We start from the raw sequence: 26,828 nt of genomic DNA, 5'->3' as shown, positions 1-26,828 counted from the left end.
CATTTATTCATAGTTACTGAAGCAATCAGCCATGTCAAATAGCAGAACAAAGGGATTACCAGGGGGCGTATCAGTATAAACCTGTGACACAACGTTGAATCTAACTTTTATTCTTCAATCGTCTTGATATAGGGCAGGCATGGGCCTGGTGTCAGACTTGACTATGTGATTTATATTGGCAAGGAATGACAATACATTTTCCTGTGTATTATTATGCTGTTAAAAAGATGAAGTTTATTCAGTGACATTAACTGAACATGGATAATTGGTGAGTTGATATCAGTCTGACGATCTATCAGTTTGGAATCTCTCCCTCTTGAGTTTAGTTCAACAAAGTAATTAGACGATCCCTTTCCTCATTACATCATTACTAAACCTAATCCTGTACTGGCTGCCTGCACAGTGAGGATAAACTCGTATTGGAGTGGGCTGGTGCTATTAAATCGGCGTTAGTACCGATTAATACGAGCACGCACAGGCGTTTAAACACGTTATTTATCAACTCAACTTGTTCCACAAACGGAAATATTTAATAGCAGCTGTCTTTATCTGAACCATTTTGAATTGTATAAACGATATAAGTTACTTCATCTGGAAAAAAACCCTTCCCCGTCCCCTTCTGTGCCCATGTAAGTATTTACATGTCCAAGGTTGTCATCAGCACCCACAATGTTAAATAATGGATATAAATATGCATGAGTGGCCTTTATTATTAACGACTTTACAGAAACGTACATTGAATGTATGATAGATGTCACAGAACTAACTTCAGGTAACATCTGCCGATGTCTAGTATCGCAGCAACCAACCAAGCAGGCCATATATTAAATGTCGTTCAATATTTTAGAATATTTTAATTTGTATGAATTATAATGTAGTTGTGGCTGTTGATAAATAGAAGTGGCATTATTTTCCCACAAACACATCTAACGTCCACGCCAGAAGTTGTCTACGGTCTGCCTTAACGGGTTACCATTCGATGAGGAAGACGAAATAGTGGTTAATTTATTTGATTGGATACTGAACATCGGTATGAAATCTCTGCTGAAATGAATTTGTGGCACCCGTCCGAAACGATCAAGGTATGTAGGTGTGTGAATCACCATGAACTATGAATCAGTATGTGTCTGTTGGGTGTCGTCTGCTCATTTCACCTAACTCTACGAACTCGTTCTCCACATTCGGGAGTTTACACTGAACACAAGTGGTGTCTGTGTTAAAGTAGACTGTATATTTAGCTTCAGTGAAAAATATTGTAACCTCATCCAGAAGCCCTCGTAAGACAGCTGGTTAGAAGGAGAGTCATATGATCTTTCCACACCTTGAGTGCTGTACTTTACGAGACATGTACAAAGGATAACAAGATCACATAATTGGGTTGTTGAGAACAGGGACTGGTGTTTGCTCTCCGATACAAAACTGCTCGCCTAAGCTAGATAGCTGACCTTGTATCACCCCTCATCTTTATCTTCTCAAGGAATATCGCAACAGCCTTCAAACCGTGAGTATGTTCTGCCTTGTATTAGCCAATGATCTGTATCTGTCGGTCCTAATATGGCTTTTAAACCTACTGTAATTATGGCGGTCCTAACGGACCTATGTCACAAATTCACATAGCGTGTCACTATGTATGCTTGTCGATGGAAGTCGCGTTTCAATGCGCTCAAGCTGACTAAGTGATGTAGGACAGTGAGTAGGTCAAAGGCGAAATGATTGCATTAGATATGTATTGTGAGATACAACAAATATCATTCCTACTGCAATAGCATGTTATTGTATAACTGTGTACATGTATATGGATGGCGAGCTTCACTTTAAAAAAAAATTACATATATCGTCTCTCTTGCATGGTATTCACTAGATCGTCACGTGATATGTTACTGCGACCTGTTTGTTTCTGCACTCATGTACGTGACTGAAGTCCACACTCAACGTATCTGTACACAATCGCTGCGCACTATCTAAGGCCCCATTTACGCTATCCATGCATCCGCTACACAAACATATACGCGACCGCCTCCTTGGTTGTGTGGATAAAGCATCTTGTCAGAATGCAGTGGTCAAAGGTTCGATCTCCGTCCGGGTTTATCAAGGGACATGAGATGACGCAGGTACGTCAATACAGGGATGAAGAGTGGTCTGTTCGGTTGGATGGTTCATAGTGGGGCTTCCTTGTTAAAACATGTTGTGCCCATGTCCTTTCTAAATGCAATTATAGGAATTAAACCGGAAGTGTACAAGCACGGGCATGCGTACATGAATGTCGATATACAGTTCTGTAATCTTGAGAGAATAGTTCAACTTAATTCACCGATATCTAAAATGACCCTCCCACTACAGTAGCCGACTGGTTAACGCGTTTCCTCGTCACACCGAGGGCCCGGTTCGATTTCCCACAAGGGTACACTGTTTGACGTTTATGTTTGATGCATCCCTGCAATAACCTAAACGCCGCATAAAACCCTACATACTCATGAGTCATTACACACCCCAGTGATGCGGTGTTAATATAGTTTATAATTATCTGTGCTGGTTCTCGTCATAAAGTTGCAACATTGCTGAATGTGGCATTAAAAGTCGCAGTGTCACATATTTTCGACAATATTTTGGCCTATATTATATATATTGGGGCAAATGCACTCACGTTAGCTTCGTATTGATTCAATAAGACTTAATTTCCCTTGTATTATACCGCCGCCATATAGCTCGAATATTGCTGAGTGCGGCGTAAAACTGAACTCACTCACTCGTCCTTGTATTAAAACTCTCGCACGCGCACGTCGGTGTTATCCAAACTGGTTTCAATCACAATTTGTGCGTAGGATATTCGTATGAGCGTTCCAAGGGACATAACTATGGGGTTCGCTTGAAATAATGTTCGGCCGGTAGAGGGCGCGAGAGTCTATTTAATGCATCGTTGCATTAAATCATTCGAACTTTTTATTTAATACTGTAATCTAAATACGTATTGTTTTAAAAATAAGTTATATGGTAGGTTCCCTGAGAACTGATAGTATTATTGAGTGAAGTACATTATTTATTTTTAGACTAGTGTGGTGTGAAATAGTGCCTTTAAACAACGAACACATTCATCTATGTCTGTGCTCCATCTAATGTCGGCCTCGCATTGATGAATATTCCACGTACTAGGTTCCGCTGGAAATGCATCTGCCACTATTAAATTTTGTCCAACCGATCAATATCAGGTTTTGATGTGATCATGAATTTCGTGCGACTGTGTTACTTGGGTGAAGTATCGTAGCGTGTCACAAATGCTTAGAACGATACTCATGATGTCAATCACTAGATTGTCTGGAAAAGCCTCGTTTCCTTATAAAGACTGACATCCTATATCAGGAATGTTGTGGAGTTCGGAGAGCAGCAAATAAACAAAATCTAAAACCCAAAAATATCATGTGCTCATGGTATGCGTAGGTATGTGTATTTACTGAGGTTCTGTTAACCCGTGAAGATCCAGGTTAGAATTGGTCTTCATATTGCGGGAGAAGTACCTGTAATAAATTGCTATTTTAGGTAATTTGCGCAGGGCGGAGGCTATGGGCAGCACAGGACATGGCTTCCCTATTTGGGAACACCGGGTGTCACATCTGATTTCCAGGGGGCGGCGGGGTAGCCTAGTAGTGAAAGCGTCCGCTCGTCACAATGAGGACCCGGGTTCGATTTTCCCACATCGGCACAAGATGTGAATCTCATTTCTGGTGTCCCCCGCCTTCATATTGCTGGAATATTGCTAAGAGCCAATATCAAAGCCTTCATGACTCTCCTCTCTGACTTCCAGCGGTCGATTTAATTGTTATAGCTACGTTTGCCCTTTATACCCAATGGACTCTGTTTCTGAGGATAGTCCAGACATTATATATTATTATTATTAACACCACGTCACTGTGTTTTGATTCATCTTTTCTGTATAGACTGATGATGTCTAACAAGGGTTCCCCTCGGAAGGACGCACCTCTAGGTGGTAGAGACCCTGTATACCGGAAGCTGCGTGAAGTACATGACCTTGCGGAGGAGAAGAACATTGACGAAGCTATAACAAAGGAACTGGGGGAGGCAATCGGAATAGCCGAACGACGTGAGCTGTACATTGACAAGCACTGTTCCATTGAACGCGATACATTGCGGGAGATCAGGATTTTTACACAGCAGAAGGACTGGACCGAGCCTGAGAAACAGGGACTCTGTGGCAGGAAGGGGCCCGGGATGATGACGGGGAAGGTGGAAGGTAAACCTGATTGTCAGGAACATTGCATATAATGTGCATCCTTCCAAGGAAAGTTTCCCTCTACCCAATATCAGGGCCTGTGGGACCCGTGGAGATCCGGGGAAGCATGGGTCTTCAGCAACCCATGCTTGCCACTAAAGGCGACTATGCTTGTCGTAAGAGGCGACTAACGGGATCGGATGGTCAGGCTCGCTGACTTGGTTGACACATGTCATCGGTTCCTAATTGCGCAGTACGATGCTCATGCTGCTGATCACTGGATTGTCTGGTCCAGACTCGATTATTTTCAGACCACCGCCATAAAGCTGGAATATTGCTGAGTTTGCGACGTAAAACTAAACTCACTCATTCAGGGCCGGTGGGGTAGCCTAAAGTACTGTCGGAAATAGAAAAAAACTGCATTTTCTCATTTACCTCTACAATTTATGTAGTTGATATGTGAAAGTGTGAAATATCTGTTAATCTAAGTTCGGCCTAACTACTGTGTCAGTGGTAGAGAGATAGGAAACGGAGAAAAGGGACTTTATTTAGGGGAAATTAGTGCAGAAATGAGCAAAGTCCAAAAAGACTTATTTGGAACAGACCATGGCTTTATGCAAATTAGTGTCCGACGATATTGTATTACAAAGGACACTTTTTAAATGCCCAATTTGAAATTAGACGTAGATTCATTATAAACGATAGCTGACGTAAAAAATAATAACTTTTATGCCGAAACTATTAAGGATGTAGCTACCATGCACTCTCACTGTCACTATAAAAAGAAACAGATAGGAGGGGTCGTCTCAAAAGCAAAACATGGGGTCGGGCTTGGGGATTGAGATATCAGCTAACCCAAGATAATCCTTTAGGGCAATTATACTGGGGGAGGTACACGGCACGTCATAACAATTTACAAATAATATCCAGTCTGTCGATCTTCGGGTGGTCATGCCACCTATATACTTCGATGCGTTTCCATGGTTTTCGGGTATCATACTCTTTTACATATCTCAACATAAACTATATGGAACAATATGAAAGAAAGACACGTTTGATGTTAATCAATAGATGAGACATAGTCAACACACATGAAAAAGCACAAAATATCTTTGAGATGACCCCTTGTGACTGTAGGCAGCACGTGCATTTCATACCAGGTGAGTCGACGGTCCGTCGTCATACCTGGCTGAGCGACCTAATTGCCATCTATAGTCTGATCTATTGTTTTCAGCAGCTATTCGGTTTTTTTTTAAGGTTTGCCCGATTTTACGAGTAAACATGCTTTTCTGGATATCGCATTACGCATCCCACTGAACACCAAGTTAGGCCGAAGTGGGTTATTTCGACATATGCTATTTGCAATTGTGTAAATTTTAGGGATACAGAGTAACAGCTTAAAAAAGAGTTTTTTTCTATTTCCGACAGTACTTTAGTGTTCAAGCATTCGCTCGCCACGCCGAAAACTCGGGCTCGGTTCCCCACATGGCTACAATGTGTAATGCCCATTTATGGTGACATATTGCTGGAACGTTTCTGAAAGCAGCGTAAAGCTACAATCACTGACTCTAGCCAATATCAAAGACTACTCTTCACCCTAGCCTATATCAAAGTCTAGTTTCAAGCCTATCCCATAGAGCTGGAATATTGCTGAGTGCGGCGTTAAACTAGACTCACTCACTCACTAAACTAAAACTTCAAGCCTATCGCGCGTAATGATCAGAGTTTAATAAGAGAATCCAATACAAAATCAACATCCGGTTTCCAAAAACATTGTGTCTGCTCTTGATACATGCATCGCCCACATGCATCGCCAGAGGCTCGGCCGCTAGAAACGTTTGGCGGTCTCGTAAGGATTTTATCATATCAATCACAGTGCACGTTTCACAAATACATTGAATAAGCGCAAAAAACACATAACAGGTGTAACCAGTGAGCCAGATGAATTGTGAATCAATGGACGACCTCTTGAAACGGGGGCAGTCTGCGACGTCTTAGTTGCCTAAACCTCGCCATAAAATCTAAATCTAAATTTTATTAAAGTTTAAATTAAATTTCATTTGTAAATGCCATTTTCTTATGAAACAAGGAATTGGAATTCAGTGTAACCATAGTTGTTTGTAGTGTCTCTTTTCACTTTCACACGAGAAAATTCAGATCGGCTGAAAAGTAGGTCATTGTCTGAATTGGTTAATGAGACTCATTTTTCCGTTTGTTATAAGACCTCCTAACATACCAAACAAAGCCAGTTGTGCCAGTATGATAGGATAAACAATTGTCCTTCGGCTCTTCACGTAGTCATAGGCGACGCCGCGCAATAAGTATTTCTGTCGTCATCATACGTATGACATTACACTTAGCGACATTAGAGGGAGACGTAAACTTTAGTCATTATGAGGTAACAAATACCCCAAACCCCCACCCCTTATGTGCGTGCGTGCGTTTTCTTATCTTTGCAGATGTTTCACTTATTCTCACTTTTCCTCTTGCTAGGGGAATTCCTCAAATTTCTGGTAAGCATGCAACAGGCTAAGCGTATTCTGGATGTTGGCATGTTTACCGGGTACAGCGCTCTGGCCATGGCGGAAGCTATTCCACCAGAGGGCGTGGTGATCACGTGCGACACTGAGCAGTACCTGGAGCAAATCAACCGTAAAAAGTTGGACGAGTCTCCTCATGGGCAAAAGATCGACATCAGAATAGGTCTGTGGTTTTCAATTCTTTGCGGAGTCAGTTCGTGGTTATCCGTGATTTTCGCTTGTTTTGTACAGTCATCAAAATGCCGATAGGAGTTGCCGTGGTTTGAAAATAGGAAGACGATCATCATCAGAATGTGTGTATACTGTGATATGTCTCAGATTTGGGTGGGGTTTGTACTGGTTGTCTGTTGTTCGGAGGGGAGTATATTTGAGCTTAGTTGTCTGTTAAGGAATGTGCCCTAAAAAAAGAGCGGTTTCACTGAAGGATCAAACACCAATACGACAATCTTAGCATTGGTAGTTAACAGGATCATATTGTCTGATGTTTTATGAACGAGTCATCAACGTCGACGACGTTGCTACAATTGCAGGTCATGCCAAGAACACGATGCTTAGTCTGGCAGATGAGGGACAAAAGTTTGATTTCATTTTTGTGGACGCAGACAAAGAATCCTACGTTGACTACTACAACGTGAGTCATAAGCTGAGACGTTAAATGACACTTACGACGATGAGAACATTTCCTTGGTGACTTAACATCTGGCAATATTTATTGAAACATACTCATATAGTCCATGCATATGTAATAACCGCCAATGTATTCATAGGTATGGGTTTCGCTTAGGTCATCATGGATCAAGGTTTGCTGGCTGCGAATGGCACGGTTGCCTTTGACAACGCTTTTCGTGGAGGGAGATCCTACTTGACCGAAGGTGGCCCAACTGACGCCCTGAACAGACTAGTTGAGAAGGACCCACGGGTCAGAAGGGTACGTGCTAGCTCACCTAACATAATCTCTATCAACATTCACCAGTTCTTCAGAGAAGACCCTTTTCAATAAGATTAACCGAACTGACCAGATTAGGGTGGACACATACCCATGAAGATTCTGATAAGAAATGGACTTCACCAACCCATGTTTGTCATATGATGCGAATGTAACGGGATCTCGATGCTCGTGACAATCACTGGAATGTCTGGTCCAGACTCGATTAGTTACATAAAGCCGTCATATTGCTGGAACATAAAGCAGAATATGAAGCGTTAGGCAACAAAATAAAAGAATAGACCAACATAATTGCATCCAGAGGCACCCCAGGGAATTCACTCTCACGACAGCGGTAAACGTAATAACATAGTAATAACATCTTTTTTATCACTAAAGGCACGAACGTATTAAGCCTTAACCACAATAGCCAGCGGCTGGTAGCGTTGTCATTCCGCTTGAGTATAGAGGGGGACATTTGAGAAACGTAAACATTTTGACACCCAGAGTTTTAAACTGTACTGTACTTTCGTGAATCTACCATGTCTGAGGTCCAGCACTGCCCCTTATTCCCACTGTCGTGTAAACCGGAAGTCATGAAGGGGTGGCTGAATGGTTAAGGTGTTCGTTCATCACACCGACAATCCAAGTTCGACCATTCCTTTTGAGGGTATAATGTGTGATGACCATTTCTGGTGAGTAAAGTACAGGGTCAATCTGGTGGGCAGTGTCTGTAAATCTGAGTGTGCGATTCCCGAATATGTCAGTTGGTGTGTGAAACTGAAACTGAAATGTGTAGACGACGTTGCTCTCGATGTTTTCCCACTGACGTCATGCTGTACCCTTTCCCCCTTTACGTAATTGCTACGTCATCAATTGCAGGTCCTAGTGCCCATCCGTGACGGCGTACTGCTGGTCCGCCGTGCCGAGGAGACCCTAGTCTAGGGGACGTCGCTGCCTGTACCAATTGGGGGAAAGGATCAGCTCTTTAGTAATTTACGTATATATTCCAAGGAAGAAAGTTTTATTCCATACAGAATTTCTTCTGTACGGATATAAGCTTGTTGTATGTTGAAAATGTTGTCTTAATAAACATCGTCTTTGTTTCTGTATTGTGTATTCGTTTTCACACCACTCCCGATAAATCGTCTAAATAACAGGAACGGGATTAGTTGTTTTTAGCACATAAAAAAATCCCCGGCCGCGTCATACCAAATGACGTTAAAATGTGGTACTTGTTGGTTTTTGCATGGCGCTCGGCATTAATGGGTACAACAAGGACTGGTCGGCTCGGAGTCAGTATAATGTGTCTGAGTGGGGTATTCATGCTTAACTGCGGCATGGTTTCCCAGTGAGGTAGCACTATAAAATCAGCTTAAGTCTGGGCTAGTACAGGCAGCTACGCATACACACGCATGCACGTCGTAATATGAGCGATTTATTCTTAAGTACGACGTTTCACCTCACCCACAGTCCGTTTGGCTCAAAAGCGGACCGATGAATTGCAGTCAAACTCGAAAACCAATAAACATAACATACTCAATGAAACGCTGATCATAATCAAAACATCATACCTACTCTGTGGGGTTTTTGCAGAATTTTTGTCCTAAAAATAATATAGTTGTTTAACAAACTATCATTAAAATATTGACACAGTTCACTGTTTGTTACGAGGGAGGAGTGCAGAGAAAGGGACAGCCAGGTGTTCGAGAAGCACGTTCACAGACAGTTATTTATTCATTAACCTGTGCTGTGCCGTCTCCATCCGTTATCGAACACCTGGCTGTCCCTTTCTCTGCACTCCCTCGTAACAAATAGTGAACTGTGTCAATATTTTAATGATAGTTTGTTAAACAACTTTTTTTATTTTTGGGACAAATATTCTGCAAAAACCTCGGAGTGGGTTAAGTTTTTTAACTTTGATTGATTAAAATAGCCGTGAAAAGGGATAAGGACTGCGACGTTAACAACAAACAAACGAAACATTCTGCGCATGCGCAAAATAAAATCTTTTGGAGTGCATCAGAATCTGAAAATGTTAACTCTATGCTGATCATGTTGAAATTCCCTTTTAAAAATGACAACCATTCATCGTCTAGCACTGAGCAATATTAGTTGCACCAGTTTACACTCACAAGCAAACCAGTTGTGGCGTCCACATCGCACCATATATAATGCATGTTATGACTTATGTGCACACATATTCTTGGAAGAGTAGCTTTGCCCGTACATGTTATGTTGGACATACTAGAGTTTGGTTGTGGTTAGACATTTTAGTGATGTCTGTACTAATATCAGCATGAGAAAACTCATGTGAACGGGGTTACATTGTGAGCCAAGAGGCCAGTAGAGGAGAGGTGTGATCTGCGATAAAAGTAAAGTGGTATTAGGGACAAAAGCCGATAGAGGCTGAAGCTCCGGCTAAGGATGTAAACTGAACCGGTGTGGAGTTCTCCAGGTGCAGTCACCGTCGCAGTCGCCGTTGCAGCTGTGACCGTCGTTACTGAGTTCGCATATACACTCATGTTACTGTCGTATATCAATATGGCGCATGGAAATGACAGGTTAATACACTTATTCACGTCACATTCGTTTCTTTTGATTATAAACAGCTGCTGCTTTAATTGTGTTAGATATATTTTGGAATACTATACGTTTCAGGCTCCGTGTTAACACATAGTCTCTGTCAGAAGGTTACTTCATATAACTATATGTTCTTTTCGTTGAGCTACTATTCCTAAACCCAAATGAAAAGTATGCAATCGTGATATTAAATGGACGTCTTCTAGAAACTTCGGTCACATATTTGTACCAGAAAAACAGTCAAAACATTTCCGCATAAAGTTTTCTCATGAGAATCCCATTCCCGAAACATCAAATCGTTGGAGATGAAGTTGATTTAACAAGATTAACAGAGTACAAGGCAAGGCGAACCAACTCGACTATGTGATACCGGCCGACATGATCTGCAAAATAGAAAATACATATCCTATCTTGTTTCTGAAATAAAAGCGACAAAACCGTTTCCATAGCCCACGAAATCTATGCTAAAAGTTGAGTCGATTCTCAGATACTGACTTCATTCAGAGTATATATATACTTGACAAAATAAGTTAGGGATGTTGGTATTTTTATGATTGATATTTTATCAGTGTGTCAATGAATAAATAGATCATTATTCATAATTTCCAAATTTACATATATTCCTAACTAGTTTTGTCCAGTATATATGTTCAAGACTCCCTATGAAATACTTGTAGTGACACCAGGTGTTTGCAGAAGGGCGAGGTGGCCAACACTAGTGACACAATTCACAAATCATGTAACGGTTGAAAAAATGATAAGACAGCCTTAAGACGACGATTTGTGCAGAACTTCACGTGGAAGCATCATGGCTTGCCAGGTCCGGTGGGGTGATCCAATGTGTGAGTGAATGAATTTAGTTTTACGTCACATTCAGCAATATTCCAGCTATATGGCGGCGGTCTGTAAATAATCGAGTCTGGACCAAACTATCCAGTGATCAACACTATGAGCATCGATCTACACAATTGGGAGCCGATGACATGTGTCAACCAAGTCAGCGAGCCTGACTGCCCGATACCGTTCGTCGCCTCTTACGTATTGGGCCTTAGTAACATTTTGCAAAATGTAGAATGATAATGCTAGCAGGGATCCGCACAAGGAAGAGCTTATGTTTGCGTATGGCAGACAAAAATAATTCTATTCACTGACGCTGTCACAAAGGGACAAGCTGGTTCTATGGTAGTTTGTATTCACATATATCAGTCTCAGTTGAAATAGCAACACAATGAAAATATGTGTCATTAAAACCTGAAAATATCCATGGAAACTGATAGATATATATAATTACATAAATATGGATGAGCCCTCGGCACATAATGAATTCCATTGTTGTAAATAGCGTATGGCGGACCGTGTGAGAAGCATTCATAATCAATATCACAGTCATCATATACAATTGTAAGTATTAAAGGGAGGTATGGACTATGGCCCTTGCATTTGACTTGATGCTCCTAGTGATAAATCAGTCTTTGTGTAGGATTTGTTTGGTGCCTCGGCGTTGGTAAGTAACCCTTAACATATATTAACAAAATACGAATACTTATTTTAGTTTCTTCATATTTACAATTCCTCACATTCATTCATCAAAGTACATTTGGTCATTTGGTCAATGTTTGACTGATATTTATACGCATTTATTTCTTCTGTTATTCTCTGTTTGTGGGGCGGCCGGGTAACCGGGTAGCCTAGTGGTCTCGCCGAAGACCAGGGTATAATATGTACATGTACAATATGTGAAGTGTATTTGGTTAGTGTTTGACAGTACTATAAACACAAACGTTAATGCTATTTCTTCTGTTATTTCTCTGTTTGTGGGGCGGCCGGGTAACCGGGTAACCGGGTAGCCTTGTGGTCACGCCGAAGACCAGGGTACAATATGTACATGTACAAAATGTGAAGTGTATTTGGTTAGTGTTTGACAGTTCTATAAACACAAACGTTAATGCTATTTCTTCAGCCATGTTTTCCTATTTGTGGGGCGGCCTGGTAGCTCAGTAGTTAAAGCGTTTGCTCGTCACGGCGAAGACCCGTGTTGTATTCCACACATTAGGACAATGTGTAAAACCAATTTCAGGGGTATGATATTCCTGGAATATGCCTAAAAGTGGAGTAAAACCATACTCACTCACTCTTCCAACAACTCTACAGCATCGGCAGCCGTGGTAAAGACCATCATATATGGCTATATCCATATATACTTTCGGCATTAAGCTTCAGTAGCATCCATACATTTTGTGGATTTACATCATGAACAGTGTTCGTACAATGACAATGTATATATGAGTACCAATTCCAGATGACGTTTATCACTAAACATATGAATGAGAGAATGAACAAATGACCTGCCCCCACCCACCCCACCCCTAACTGCATCACGACAGTGAACACAGACGAGCAGATTCCAGGAATAGATTAACAAATAAAAGAGCGGATTTAATGAAATGAAACTTGTTTAGTTGTGCTCACTCCTGCAGAAAGAATAATCTATCAGTTTCGCGTCGCCTCTCGTTTCACTTGGGATAATAGATATAGTCATTTGATACTCATTATCTGAAAAGACCTTGTTGTGAAACAAACCTATTTCCCAGACGTTTTTCACTTATAAGCATAGGATTCTCTATACATCCACACAACACACGTATTTCCCAATTCTCTGACTGGACTTTTCTCCTGTTCATCGATCACTCGCTTATTTGGTTTGTATTACATGTGAGTGAGTGAGTGAGCATGGTTTAACGCCGCTTTTAGCAATATTCCAACAATATCACGGCGGGGGACACCAGAAATGGGCTTCATCATTGTACCCATGTGGGGAATCGAACCCGATTCTTCAGCGTGACGGGCGAACGCTTTAACCACTAGGCTACCCCATTGCTCCTTGATATTCAGTAACACATGTGAGAATGGTGAACATATACTGTAGAGATGATTATGATTGGCCCCGTTTTCAAATAAGGTCCTAAATATGACCAGCAACCAGTAAATGTTGAAACAGTATGAACTAGTTTCCCTCAATGTATGAACATGATGAAAATTCTTTTTTTCCAGATTTGTATTTCAATATATAATGTGTCCTTATTTCTGTGGTTGTGCCGATCTCTCTGACAAATATGGTCCTATGTTCCGAGACCCTGTTTACCGGAAGTTGCGTGATATCCTGGACCTACCGGAAGATGAAAACTCGCGTGAAGCCATCATAGAACGAATCAATACGATAGTAGCCATCATGAAAGCTCGGGAGGAATATCTGGACACCCATTGTTCTCCTGAGAGTGCTACCCTTGAGGAGATCCGCTTGTATACAGAGGCATCTGACTGGACCACAGCCAAACTGAGACATGGCCTGGAGAAGCCAAAGGGGAATGGCATGCTCACAGGCAAAGCTGAAGGTAAGTGTGTGGCTAACTAAGCGAGGTGGTTCAACGTCAAATGAAACAGTGTTTAGGTTATGTCATGGTGTGTCAGCTGAATATGTAACGACATTCCACTCGGATAAACATATACTTTTCATCGAAAGTTTACACTCACTAGTGTAAATATAGCCACTTACTTCAGGCAACTGTTCTAAACTAAATTTTGCAAAATATTCCATACTGTTTAAGAGTACTGTTTACACATGAACTGATGTATTGTAAACAAATTCGTAACGTTGAAAAGATTATTGTCATCAGTTCAATAAATGATGAAAATCAGTGAAAATTGGTGAATTCTTAACAAAACACAACGCAGCTGTTCACATGCAAGATATTTGCACATGCTATCAACAATTTGATGCATGGTCCTCGTGCAATTCATCTGCATAAAGTTTGCAGTTGGTTCCCCCAAGTTAGTGGAGAAATCAATCTTCGATGTAACCATATAGTATTACATAACATATAGTGAATGTTTTAAGTGAGTCTAAAAATAACGCGACAAATCTCTTTTTTAAATCGATACTAGCTCGCCTTAGATATAAAATTTTACAGAGTGCATTGCGACGATTAAGACGACACTGGTAGTCTTTAAATGGTTTGAAACGTTTAATTAGGTTATCACTGGATTGTCTGGCCCAGACTCGATTATTTACAGACCGTTGCTGTATAGCTGGAATGTTCTGAAGGAGGCGTAAAACTAAACTCACTCACTCCTATATAACATATGTTATATTTGGGATAACACTTTCTTAGTAAAGTACAGATTGTAGTACCTTTGTTGGATTGAGTGCCAACTGGGATTCGAACCCGCACCCTCAGAGTCAGGCACCATATCGTTAGCACACAAAGTCAGCACCCTAACCCGCTCAGCCACCGCGCCTCTCACAAAATGGAAGTCGGACAACTGGTAGGCTAGACTGTGGACTTTATGGTCCCCTCTGATAAGTGTAAATTGGCACGGCTCCCACGACCGAAGGCTATGATTACACAATGCCATTTAGAAAGTGGTCAAATGTAACATATGTCATATTTGGGATTACACTACACAAAAGTACTAAAATCTGTACTTTACTAATAAAATTTAATCCTAAATATAACATTTAAACGCCATCTGTGATACTCTAGTTATTTTACAGTCCTTCGATGACTGGTCATTTAACAACATATATTAATTGTGTATGGAAAACCTTTCTCGTAACTATATGAATCAAATACTGCCGGTGACGTTAAATTTTAACTCACTCACTCACTAATAATATGTTACATTTGACCACGTTTTAAATGGCATTGTGTAATCACTCACACCTTGTCATGACGGTGTTATATTCGTCTGCTGGTTACAGAAACCGTCCTTCTAATATGTACTAAATGTGCCATTACCTTATGGGTGTGACCAGGAAAACACAACTCTGATATGCAGCTCGTGTATGGTGACGAGGTACGACTAGCCTAGATTCCCTGTGACGGGAATTTCTGATTTTACAGTTGACTTCCCATCTATTAGTCAGCTTGATTTTAGTTTGCCTCTATTCAATTCCTTGGTATAATCTGACGGAAAATTCTATGACCTTTTCACATTGGTCATCATGTAACTAATTATATTTTTATGGATGTCATTATTTTATTCGGATATGTAGATATCCTTATTCTTATCGTAAGAACATTTTGTGACAGCTACAGAAGATGGATCAAGCACTTTATTCATCCTCGGAATAAATAGAATATGTTAATTCTTTACTCTTTAGGCTTTGATCATGTTGTGGACTGTTGTGTTGTCGTGGGTGCCCTTCTTCTTCTGAACTTAATAGTCAGGCATAGTATTATGTGAGGACTTGACTGGAGAATAACTGCTCTGTTTAAGGTGAATTCCTCAAGTTTCTTGTGAACATGCAACAGGCGAAGCGTGTCCTTGACATTGGTATGTTTACCGGATACAGCGCCCTGGCAATGGCGGAAGCGTTGCCCCCAGACGGGATGGTGGTCACCTGCGACGTTGAGCACTACCTTGAGAAAATCAGTCGGAAGGAGTTCGACAAATCTCCTCACGGAAATAAGATTGACATTAGAATAGGTGAGTTTGTTTCGGAATATAATTCATTATGTCAGGACGAGAGGGATTTCTTCGGTGTCTATATTCACTTCAACATTTTGAGGGTACAATCGGGCTGCTCATCAAATATGTTTATGTCACAGGGGCATCGTTTCGCCAGACTGAGTGTATTTGCAACAAATTTGCAAATGTGGCGCAGCATACGCTTTCCGTTAAGTGAACACCCGGTGTCAACACTATTTGATATTAATTCATAATCTACATGTACATAATGTTGTTGTTTTTTTCCTGTATGTAAAGATACACTTCCCCATTAATCAATGTGTAATGAGTAATCTCTTTAATAATCAGTGGGGCTAATTACAGGTAAACCGATGTCTAGTATTCAGCATATACACACATTTCTCAGTGCAGGATGAATACGTATATGCGCGAAACTGTTATTATTTGTCTAATACATAGTGGATGAAGTCACTGACAGGGCGCTCAGAACCTGCATTGAAACACACATTAGTTAACACATCAAACGCTTACTATACCCATGAACAATTATAAATTCTCTTACCATTATTCAGTTCGGTTAGTTAACGGTTCATATGGCCAATAGAGCAGACTATAAACCGTGTATTACGGGGGATCTTTATCATAACACTCTCAACATACACAGGTACAGTGATTCAGCAAACGAGGCACTTTTAACAGGAGAGAGTTAACATCCTATTGAAATCAACTTCATGCTGCAATTTCTAATTGGATGCCTATTGGGGCATCTAATGCAACTTCTAATTGGATGTCTTTTATGTATCTAAAGCAATTATAACTTATACTCAAAGGCAAACGGTCTTAATATAAGAAATAAAGACAAAATATAGTTTCGTGCACATTAATTCTAAGCAACATACTGCTATACAACATTTATGACGAGCTTGTTTAGAACAAGCAAAGATTCAGCTTCATCGCCGTGTTAGTAAGTGTTATTCATTGGTTCAGTCTGTAAGATAGATACATGTCAATAAATGTGAGAACTGATGTTGTTCATCTAAACGTGTGACATATTTTACATGTGTGACTCGAAAGATGTAGTACTGAATGTTAAACTCGCATGGTGTCTCACTTTTGACCGTGGTAGTTGATTGGTTTAGGGCACAAAACTGTAAATATCATGGGGTTGTGACACACAAAATATAACGACGCTTTGAAAGTATTTCATCAATATTGTGAATAATGTTCCAGGTAAGTGATTGCATTTAGTTTTACGCCGCACTCAGCAATATGTCAGCTATATGGCGGCGGTCTGTAAATAATCGAATCTGGACCAGACAATCCAGTGATCAACAGCATCAGCATCGACCTACGCCACTGGGATACGATGACATGTGTCAACCACGTCAGCGAGCCTGACCATCCGATCCCATTAGTCGCCTCTTACGGAAAGCATCGGTTACTGAAGATCACTTAACCCGGATCTTCACGGGTCAAATGTTCCAGGTAACGCCAACGATACGATGCTGAATATGGCGAAGGAAGGACAAACATTTGACTTCATCTTCGTGGACGCAGATAAAGACAACTACGTAACGTATTACAATGTGAGTAACGATGACACTGTGTTGTTTTGTCATGGTGTTTGATACTTTATATCCATTGGTGTTTGATTGGCAGGACCCTGTCAAGAATCCACGCTCAGGAACCAAGAAAAGAAGGCAATCAGCTGACCACTCGATACATCTGGTCGCCCCTGGCAACAAGCATAGCTGATAGGTACCTCTAACCCAGAATATCTACCTGGTTTATTTACTGTACATAACTACTGTATTATAATATAAACAGGTGGACAGTAACGTGGCATGAGGTTCAAGTTTGACCGTAACGTGAATCAATGAACGCTATCGCCTTTAACCTTCGTAGAACGAGACAACTTCTTGACATCGTCTGGGCACAAAACTCGGCTTTGACGGTGGCCGCACCTCTTGTAGAGCTCAATTATTGTTTTGCAGCGTCAAAGTGAGTGAGTGAGTGCGTATGGTGTAATGCAGATTTTAGCAATATTCCAACAATATCACGACGGGGGACACCAGAAATTGGCTTCACACATTCTATCCATGTGGGGAAGCGAACCCGGGTCTTCAGCGTGACGAGCCAACGCTTTAACCACGAGGCTACCCCACCGTTCCTTGCAGCGTTATAGGACATTTGGACTTTGTCCATGTTCACCTTGTATGTTCAATCTACACTGACGTCACTACATTTAGTTGGCCCAGGGAATACCCAGATTTGCTTCCAAATATTAACTGACTGGCGAGTTTATGTGAGCTGGCGAGCTAACGACAAAACCTACGCGGCGACCAAGACAGGATTCAAACCCTCATCACGTTAACCAACTCATTAGTTACCATCAAAATGGATATGGTCTGTCCCATAGCTCAAGGCGGGTCAGCTCACACCACCATTCTACCGATGGCATATCAGTTGCGCTTTCAGAAGTTGCTGCTACTGCCCACAATGAAATCTCTAAGCCATCTGTGATGATAGATCTTTCAATCTTGCTCTTAGTTCAAGCAGGTACTCGTCTGTAGTCAATGGGCCTAACGCCGATTTTACGAATGCCAAAGGTCTGAAACTTTCCCGGAATACCATGAGAACACCATCTCTTCACATCCCCGATTTGTCTCGCGTTATTAGGTTAATACGATTGTTAGGTGTCTGTAAATAAGAACAAGGAGTCAGTATGAATGTAATACCTTGACAAACCGTTGACATGTATGTGCTGTTTTTGTCAGACCATCATGGATCACGATCTTCTTGCGGCTCACGGGACGATCGCCTTCGACAACGCTCTTCTTAGTGGCCTTACATATCTTGATACTGACGTCCCTGTTGATGCCCTGAACAGGCTCGTGGGGAATGACTCGAGGGTCAGAAGGGTAAGAATAGCTTAAAGCAAAGGGCGTTTTATTTATTTAAACTCATAAACTGATATGTTTAAAATGCTATGGGATGTCAATTTTAGGGCAGTAAACGTTCTGTTTGGATCTTATGCTTTCTGTTTCATTATAATCATATGATCATGTTTCCAGTAAGTATGTACATGTTTCGAATGTTAAGTCAAGTTTCGTTTGTATACATCATTATAAATCTGACATTAGTTGTAATGCTCGAGGTACTTTGGCAAATAAAGTTATATTTACTTTATGGGTGAAATGCTGAGGTATATATTGGGGGCTTCAATTCCCAACATTCCAATCAGAACTATGGACTAATGTCTTTTGTGCTTATTAATAGTGATATATTCGGGGAACGGATAACTGACAGAATAAGAGAAGGCATGATTTCGGGATGCTTCGTTTAATTTTATTCGGGTGTATGAAGTTAGCTTAATGATTGGAAAGAAGCTGTTATAAAATATGTTTAATATGAACTGAATTAACCCTGTCCACGAAATGTAGAATATCCTGACTCAATATAAACGACGTTTCTCAGTTCAGTCATTTCATATCTCAGCTTTTCGTCTTCATGTAGTGTTACGAAAACGGTAAAACTCCTTTCCAAGTATTAGTTTGAGCCGGGGGAGATTTGTGAAGATGGTACTAATGCCTGACAGAAAACATGTGCAATAGGAAACGGAAATTGAACAAGTAAGGGGGGTAATTCATGCAAGAAGAACAGCCGCTAAAATCCATTGCGTTGAAAGAAGCGTACGTAAAAGGTGAAAGAAATGTCTGTTCGGAGGCATGACATATATAACTGGTATATAACTATGCCAAACAATACGAATGTTCTTTACTAGGTACTGTTACCAGTGCGAGATGGCATACTGCTGGTACGCCGAGTGAAGGATGTGACGGGACCACACTAAGACCAAAGGCTCCTTTCACGAAGCAACCTTTACTAAGGTTAACCTTAACTCCCATTCTTAACATTGCACTAAGGTTACCTTAGTGACTTATGATCATCTTAGTGCTTTGTGGACAACTTGCTGCTTCTGTTTGAAAGTCACAACGTAACACAATTCCATCCCGAAATTCCTCCATTTTTGTCAACAACGAAAGGACCGGAAACTCTACTTTACACTCTGTAGATGCACTCGGTAGTTTTACAATCATCACAAACAGCCTCTACAACCACATATCAATGGGACTCGTCTCCTGTCATAGCCAGTTTCTCCATATATCACCAAGCACCATTACAATACTACGGGACTTATGGAACGCAGAGTACAACACGTGCAATCCCTAGATCCGGTGGGCACGTTCATCCGGGTTCGTCACTTATACACATTTAACATGAATAGTGTAGCGGAATATGCTGCGATGAATATATGTACACACATGTGCCAAAATTGTCTCAATTTTCAAGATTGCAGAACATTTCGGTGGCGTCTGGTTATGGATAATAAAGAATGCATTGCTTACCTTATTGGTGTCCTGTTGCTTTAGTATTTTGTTATGTGTGCCACTGAGATCAGTACTTGCAAACGCTTAGGTAGCGACCCATAAAGTCCCTGAATGTAGAAAAGAGCTCATCATCCCAAGCGGACCGGAGACACTCCCTCAAGTATCCCAGTCCCTGATCGTAGAAGGTTGTTATCACATTGTTTTTCAACATGAGCCAAAATATTTTCGATTGGGTTCAAATCTGGACTCTGTGCTGGCCATGGTAGCTGAGGAATGTCATTCCTGCGTTTCCTTGTTTCCGTTTTACGGTACCGTTGCATTGGTGCATTGTCATCTTGAAACAGCCATGGCTTTTCAAGTATATGCTTTACAACAACAGACCACAAGAAGTTGTCAAGTGTATCAACATACTTCGCACTGTTCATATTTCCATCGACGAACACCAGACAGCCTACACCGTAATACGTAATGCACCCCTACATCATCAACTTCATAGACCGCCATATTCCCTGAGTGAAATACCCGAGACACTCGCCCTCCATCGTTCTGATCGGTTTCCCCTCACTTTAACTCAGTAAAGATGACCTTTTTCCAGTCCCTATCAACAGTGCAAAGAATGTTTCCTCTACACCACGCCACACGTTTTCACCTCACGTATTCCGAGCTTTTTGCAAACGGCTCGTCGAAAAAATCACAGTGAATGTACATTTCTTTGAACAGTTCTTCTTGAAACAGGTTGTGGCACAGACTGATTAAAAATGTGAGTAATATCCTCCAAAGATGCTCATGCTGATGATAACTGGATTGTCTGGTCCAGATTTGATTATTTACAGACCGCCGCCATATGGCTGGAATATTGCTGAGTGCGGCGTAAAACTAAACTCACTTACCCACTCCACCAAAGATTTCCGGCGATTAACTTTAACGATCCTCGAAAGTTGATTACTGCCTCGTGCTGTGATTTTTGCAGGTCTACTAGAATGACGTCTGTTTTCGATATTTTCTCGTTCTCGCTATCTCTTAAAAATTTGCAAATAGTAGAAGGATGGATGCCTAATACTCTTGAAACACTAGCTGATCTATATCCATCATCTATTATATTGATAATGACCTGTTTTGTGTCATTACTCATCTCCTGTCCGTGCCCGGACATGGTTGGTATTGTTTATGTCTCACACCGAAGCAGACGACAAATCAACTTCCGGAATTGCGTACACGAACGTGGATGACGGGAAATGATATCAACTATAAAAGACGGAAAAAACTGACGCTACCAAGAGACGCGACGCGAAATAAAAACGTCTTCAAATTCATCGCCTTCCACTCATGGTAAAAAAAATGAAACAATTTTGGAACATGAGTGTAGGTGTAATATAGATACCGATCGATGCAGGTGGTTGTCTTTATAATCTGAAGCTGCACTTAAGACTATAGCTACATGACGGCTGTATGTAAGTGAATGTGGACCAGGCAATGCCGTGATTGACATCCTGACCATCAAACAAACGCATTTATAACATGATGGATTGAATTAACCAGGTCAGTGAGAATAACAGCCCAGTCCCTTAAGGCGATAGTCAGATCTCACCACAAGCATGGATTGCTTTAGATTAATTCTAAACCCAGATCTTCATGTGAATTACAGGTTCATGACATTAACATGTTACATAAAGATGAACAATATATTGAGATGAAGGACACTGTGTGTATAGTTCGGTTCAACGAGGTATGAATCGAAAACCAGATGTGCAAATGTTAGGAAGCTAGTGGATTTTAGACATGTTAAGGCATTCTTGTATGTTGAGAACGTTAAAGCACTCGTATGTAAGCTTCCACGTACTTTAGTTATAATAGTTCAGGGCAAAAGAGTACTTTATTACACTCTACATGGGGGTAGAGCGAACTGTATTTCTAAAAATACACGATGACTTCATACAGATAATGGGTTCATTACAAGATTTACTACATAAATGTTTACTAAAGACATGCATGATATATCTGCGCTTAGTGATTCTAAAATGATTGTGAAATTGAAGCCATGTTAGCATCAGTTAGGAACGCTAAAATGCGTGGAATAAAGATGATCATGATCGAATTATACAGCCCGATTGGAAATATATTAAAACCAACTTCAATGTTATTGCTATTATACCTAGCGGATTCAGAAACAGTCGCAAAATCAGACGACCCAATTCATTAAGTAAAGCAACGGCTACTAGCTTGTAATTAAATCCGGAGTTCCAAAGGACAAAAACAGTGACATTGGATGAAAAATCACATATCATCGTAAATCATAAATATGTCCCAGTTCTAAACAAGGAGTGTTGGATTTTGATGAAATGAAGATTGATGTTACCAAACTCCTTCATCTCAGACAGATTTGATGTTTTGTCCTATGCCAAACAATCTCTGCCATCAGTATCAATGTACTGCTTCCCACTCCAATTCCGACAGCAAAGAAGATACTCTGAGTCTTGATCAGCGACACAGACTTGGGAAATCCTCTACACGGCATGTCTCTTCTGGGACAGATCGAAGCCATTCTTGAAAGGTTCGTTGCAGGATGTCATTGTCGCTGAGACGGGACATGCTGTGGTTTACAAACATTTAGAAACTGTTAAAATATGTTACAGTTTTGCTGAACACCGAATCATCAAGATTTGTGAATCATAATCAGTTCTATTGCAAGGTAATATCAATGAGACTCACATCATACATAATAGCCATGTCGCAAGTTCAGCACAATCTGACCATAAAGTTTTGTGTGTTTCCCAAAACACAAGGAATTCTAGGCAGCATGTGTTGGTCTCATGGCAGCAACGATAATGTTCAATCACATAATCATCCTGATTAAACGTTTAAACTTTATAACACGCTAAAATTCAGAAGACAACATATAAACTCAAAGGCAAATGTTATTGTGATTGACTTAAAGCTAGATATGTGAATTAACAACTGATATTTTTATGATGCGACTTTTTTCAATATTGCAAGAAATTCATTCCACAATAGGATTGCAAATGGTACATTTTAAACTTTTCTGGCGGACACATGCTAGTGAGGTAACAGTGAGAGAACGTTCAAAACGAAATTCATGCAGTCAATAACGTGTATTTCCTCCATGAGCATTGATGCATTTTTGACACCTGTACCTCATAGAGCCAAACATTCCATATCCGTGGAAGCGCCCGTCGACGTCTGACCAATGATTTGGGTGACAATGATTAGAACCACCCTTTTCAAAGGGCACGTTTATACCTTATTTCCACGGACTTCAAAGCACGAAAAACGCATGCAAAACAAAAACTACCAAAAGGGCCCTGTTTGGGTTATGAATTAAGTGTATTATAAAGAATATCGAAAAGGGTTATAAAAATGTTCTTATTTTTTTTGAAACAAATGTGTTGATCACAAACTTTTGCCTTTGAGTATATTATTGGAGTAGTGGACCATATAATATATCAATGTGAAATGGCAACCAATCACACATCATCAGTTGTGTACTGTAGACAACAGAAAGAACACACATGTTGATGTTAAACAGATATATCCGCAACTCGTTGTCAAATTGTTGAATTTACTTGAACATCGTCAGTATGCTAAATGTACTTACGATTTCTGTAGCTCATGTTTTAATGGTGATGACTTTGGTAGATAAAAGGCTGTATAAGCACTGCTCAGTCCGGAGTCAATGGCTTCTAACTGGCACTTAGCATGAACCAAGGGTACAATTAACATGCTTGTGATAAAAGCGTATTTCCCTCCTTGTACCCTTTGCAAGTGCGTGGTGATGTTGCTGCTGAGTAGACCAAGATCGTTGATGGATTGGCTATGAATTCGTTCTTTGAATGCCACCATATATGATAGATTGGAATTCTGAAAATAATAATGAATTAAACCGCAGTCAATGAACTAAAAATGTCTCAGATTTTTCTTAAGTTTTTATAAAAAATCACTTACCTAAGTCAGAAACTTAAGTTGGTATTCATAAAGTGACTTTGTCAAAAGCTTAGCTTAGTCGGAGGTTAAGTCGATCAGAAACTTAAGTTCATAGCTGATGTACATGCGCATCGTTGCTAATGGGAAAATACCAGCAACGGAAAACTTCCGGTGGAACTCTTAAATTCAAGAAAATAAAAAACTGACGTCAAGCGGTGATTCCCTTCTGTCATCGTGTCGCAGACGACAACAAAACGATCAAAATGGCAGAAACTGACACCAATAATGCAAAGAAAAGAAAACCAAATTGGAGTCAAGACGAATGTCTGCAGTTAACAGAACTTGTAAAGCAAAGGAAGACTGATGGTTACTATGGACAGCGTGTTGTCCAGGACATTGCAATAATACAACTCTTTCTACCTGAATGATGCTTTCAGTGATGCTAGATGAATCATATCCGATCGTATAATCCATTCTGGACACTAATTCAGCCATATTAGAAAATGGCGGTGTTTCTGTTTGTACAGCTAAGGTTGCCATGATAGTACCACAGTAGACAGCAGAGATAACAGTTGTAAACATCCACCATCCCGCAATCAGAATCCGCTCTGAGTCACTTGATGAAGTTCCTGTGGATCCTGTAACAAAAGATGACTTCGTGAAACATCATAAATGGTTTGAAGACATATCACATTAAAGAGACAAGGTATTTAAAGTCAGGCGAATTTTGGAATATACACCTGTGAATCCTGGGTAGACTACTATTCATTTGAAAGAATTAATGAGATTGAATTCATAGCTGAGAATCACCTTACATGCACAAGTTGATTTTATGATGTTATAACAAATGCAAATGAAATTGTTGTGTTTAGGTTGTTGGATATCAGATGAAATAAAACTAATATTGAGAATTTCGTAATAAGAGCTTACTTACCTTGCTTAAACGTTGCTCCATAAACTTCAAAGCCTGTTTGCATAACATTCTGTGCACATGTGTTGTTTAACCTCACATTTCCCTCAAGTTTATTGTTTTTTGAATTTGTCAGGAGACCAATCATTTTTGTAATTAATCTTACTGAAGACAGCAATACAAAAACTAAGATCAGAGACAATCCCAACATTAACATGACAATCGGTTGGAACGTCCGGAGGAAGAGAAGCAGATGATCCACGTCGGCGTCCTCCTCTTTCTTGTACAGGATCATGCGTTTGTTTTCACCAATAGGAGGCAGGATGTAATCAAAGGCTGCAGCGCGATCATAGTGGATAGTTAGCATGTCCGATGCCAGGTCTGCCTCCTACAATAATGACACATGATTGTGTCTTAACAGATTATATGACCTGTGTCATCAAAAAAGAGAATATATTAATAGTGAATGTCTTGAAGGTAGATGACGCCAAGACGGAATACATAATCCTTAACGCAAAACAGCAGTTGGGCAAGGTACCTTGCAGTTAGCTCGCCGTAGGAGATTCCCTGAACCTACGGACAGGGTAAAGAACCTATGAGTAGTGTTTACAAACACAATGACATATGATTAGCAAGTGTTCCATATGTGAAGGGCACCCAACATTCATCTGCATAGCATAAACACTGAGGAGGTTGTTAGACACTGCGATACACATTCCTATGTGTCTTTATGTAATAGACTATTGCAACCTTGTCGTAAACTAATCCGGTAATATTCACAGTCTCCAACAAGTCCAAAATCACGTCGATAGAATCGTTAAAAGCAGCTAAACCCGAGATAACAAAACACCCATTCTCAGACAGTTGCACTGGTTAACTGCCCAGCAACGGATAACATTTAAGATCCTTTTTCTAACACATTAGGGCAGGATACATGAGGGCCTTCCTACATGAGAGAACTGATGTCGTTCCTTAAGGAGTCTGAGATCTGAAGGTAGCCAGCTGCTATCAATTCCACCAACAACATTGGCAGCCACTCCTTCTCCCTGACAAATCCAGTCCTGTGGAACTATAACCCTCACAAAATCTGGTGTGTTGAGAGCATTGCGTCTTTCCAATTCCTCCCGAAAAAATTCGAGTTAGACAAGTTTAAGCCACGTTGGACAGCTGGAAGTTGCAAAACAGGGACTATACAAATCTATTACTGTTATATATTTAGTTATGAGTTCTTGTATTGTTTGGAGAAAAATGAAATAACACCTTACCCGTCTCTGCAGCATCCCGAACACACCTGTCCAAGAGCCATTAATGTCCTTGCCCCATGCATCTTCTTGTGGTGGTATAACTGCGTAACTTTCAATACAAACATTCTATAATTATATATTAAAATGTTAGTGGGGAAGGCAGTCGGTTCATGTGTAAAGGAGCCTGATTAAGACTTAAATAGAAATATACTCAAGTGTTCTACAAAACGACAAGCCAGTATTCTTGTTGCTGTAAACGACAAGCCAGTATTCTTGTTGCTGTAAACGACAAGCCAGTATTCTTGTTGCTGTCATTTTCGTCGCCTGTCAGTCAACAGGATTGAACATATCATTTACCATTATTCATCACTCTATTTTTCTTGCAAAGTATTCATAAAGCAACAAGAACAACAAACTCTTGGTGATGATATTTTGGTTTCCGAGAGACACGCCTTACCCTTCCTGGTGTCATCATTGAGTTTCATTGGTCTACTCACATAATTTCCACAGCTAATGTGCCTTTCACACAAGATTGAACCAACATGTGGAAAATGAAATCCATTTTTTACTTGTATGTCCTTTTTATAAAGAATTGCGTACGA

The 26,828-nt window shown here is 40.5% G+C and overlaps 2 protein-coding genes across 3 annotated transcripts; both read left to right on the top strand.

Moving 5' to 3' along the window:
• Positions 1–1,051: 1,051 nt before the first annotated feature.
• On the top strand, positions 1,052–8,798 carry LOC124265608 (O-methyltransferase MdmC-like). 2 transcript variants are annotated; one of them, XM_046700396.1, is made up of 6 exons: positions 1,052–1,082; positions 3,933–4,246; positions 6,719–6,928; positions 7,296–7,396; positions 7,550–7,693; positions 8,573–8,798. In XM_046700396.1, the coding sequence occupies exons 2-6, from the start codon at positions 3,937–3,939 to the stop codon at positions 8,633–8,635; spliced, it is 828 nt and encodes a 275-aa protein (XP_046556352.1). In that variant the 5' UTR covers positions 1,052–1,082; positions 3,933–3,936; the 3' UTR covers positions 8,636–8,798. The 2 variants fall into 2 exon arrangements, with proteins under 2 accessions (XP_046556352.1, XP_046556351.1); XM_046700395.1 differs by lacking the exon at positions 1,052–1,082 and adding an exon at positions 1,347–1,501.
• Positions 8,799–15,540: 6,742 nt separating this feature from the next.
• Positions 15,541–19,845, top strand: LOC124265609 (caffeoyl-CoA O-methyltransferase-like). Its single transcript, XM_046700397.1, has 4 exons — positions 15,541–15,760; positions 17,228–17,328; positions 18,520–18,663; positions 19,527–19,845. Exons 1-4 carry the CDS (start codon positions 15,577–15,579, stop codon positions 19,593–19,595), a joined length of 498 nt encoding a protein of 165 aa, XP_046556353.1. The 5' UTR covers positions 15,541–15,576; the 3' UTR covers positions 19,596–19,845.
• Positions 19,846–26,828: the final 6,983 nt, after the last annotated feature.

This window comes from Haliotis rubra, unplaced genomic scaffold, assembly GCF_003918875.1.
Source record: "Haliotis rubra isolate DU_JTF1 unplaced genomic scaffold, ASM391887v1 Scf987, whole genome shotgun sequence".
Classification (NCBI taxonomy): Eukaryota; Metazoa; Mollusca; class Gastropoda; order Lepetellida; family Haliotidae; genus Haliotis; species Haliotis rubra.
The sequence above is the reverse complement of the archived record's forward strand: the minus strand, read 5'-3'. Positions and strand labels throughout refer to the sequence as shown.

Excerpts from the sequence above, each read along its gene's own strand:
- LOC124265608 (XM_046700396.1), top strand. The coding sequence starts at position 3,937 with ATGATGTCTAACAAGGGTTCCCCTCGGAAGGACGCACCTCTAGGTGGT. Across the intron at positions 4,247-6,718 it reads GATGACGGGGAAGGTGGAAG|GGGAATTCCTCAAATTTCTG; the intron begins GTAAACCTGATT and ends TCCTCTTGCTAG. Across the intron at positions 6,929-7,295 it reads AAAGATCGACATCAGAATAG|GTCATGCCAAGAACACGATG; the intron begins GTCTGTGGTTTT and ends CTACAATTGCAG.
- LOC124265609 (XM_046700397.1), top strand. The coding sequence starts at position 15,577 with ATGCAACAGGCGAAGCGTGTCCTTGACATTGGTATGTTTACCGGATAC. Across the intron at positions 17,329-18,519 it reads ACTACGTAACGTATTACAAT|ACCATCATGGATCACGATCT; the intron begins GTGAGTAACGAT and ends TGTTTTTGTCAG. Across the intron at positions 18,664-19,526 it reads ATGACTCGAGGGTCAGAAGG|GTACTGTTACCAGTGCGAGA; the intron begins GTAAGAATAGCT and ends GTTCTTTACTAG.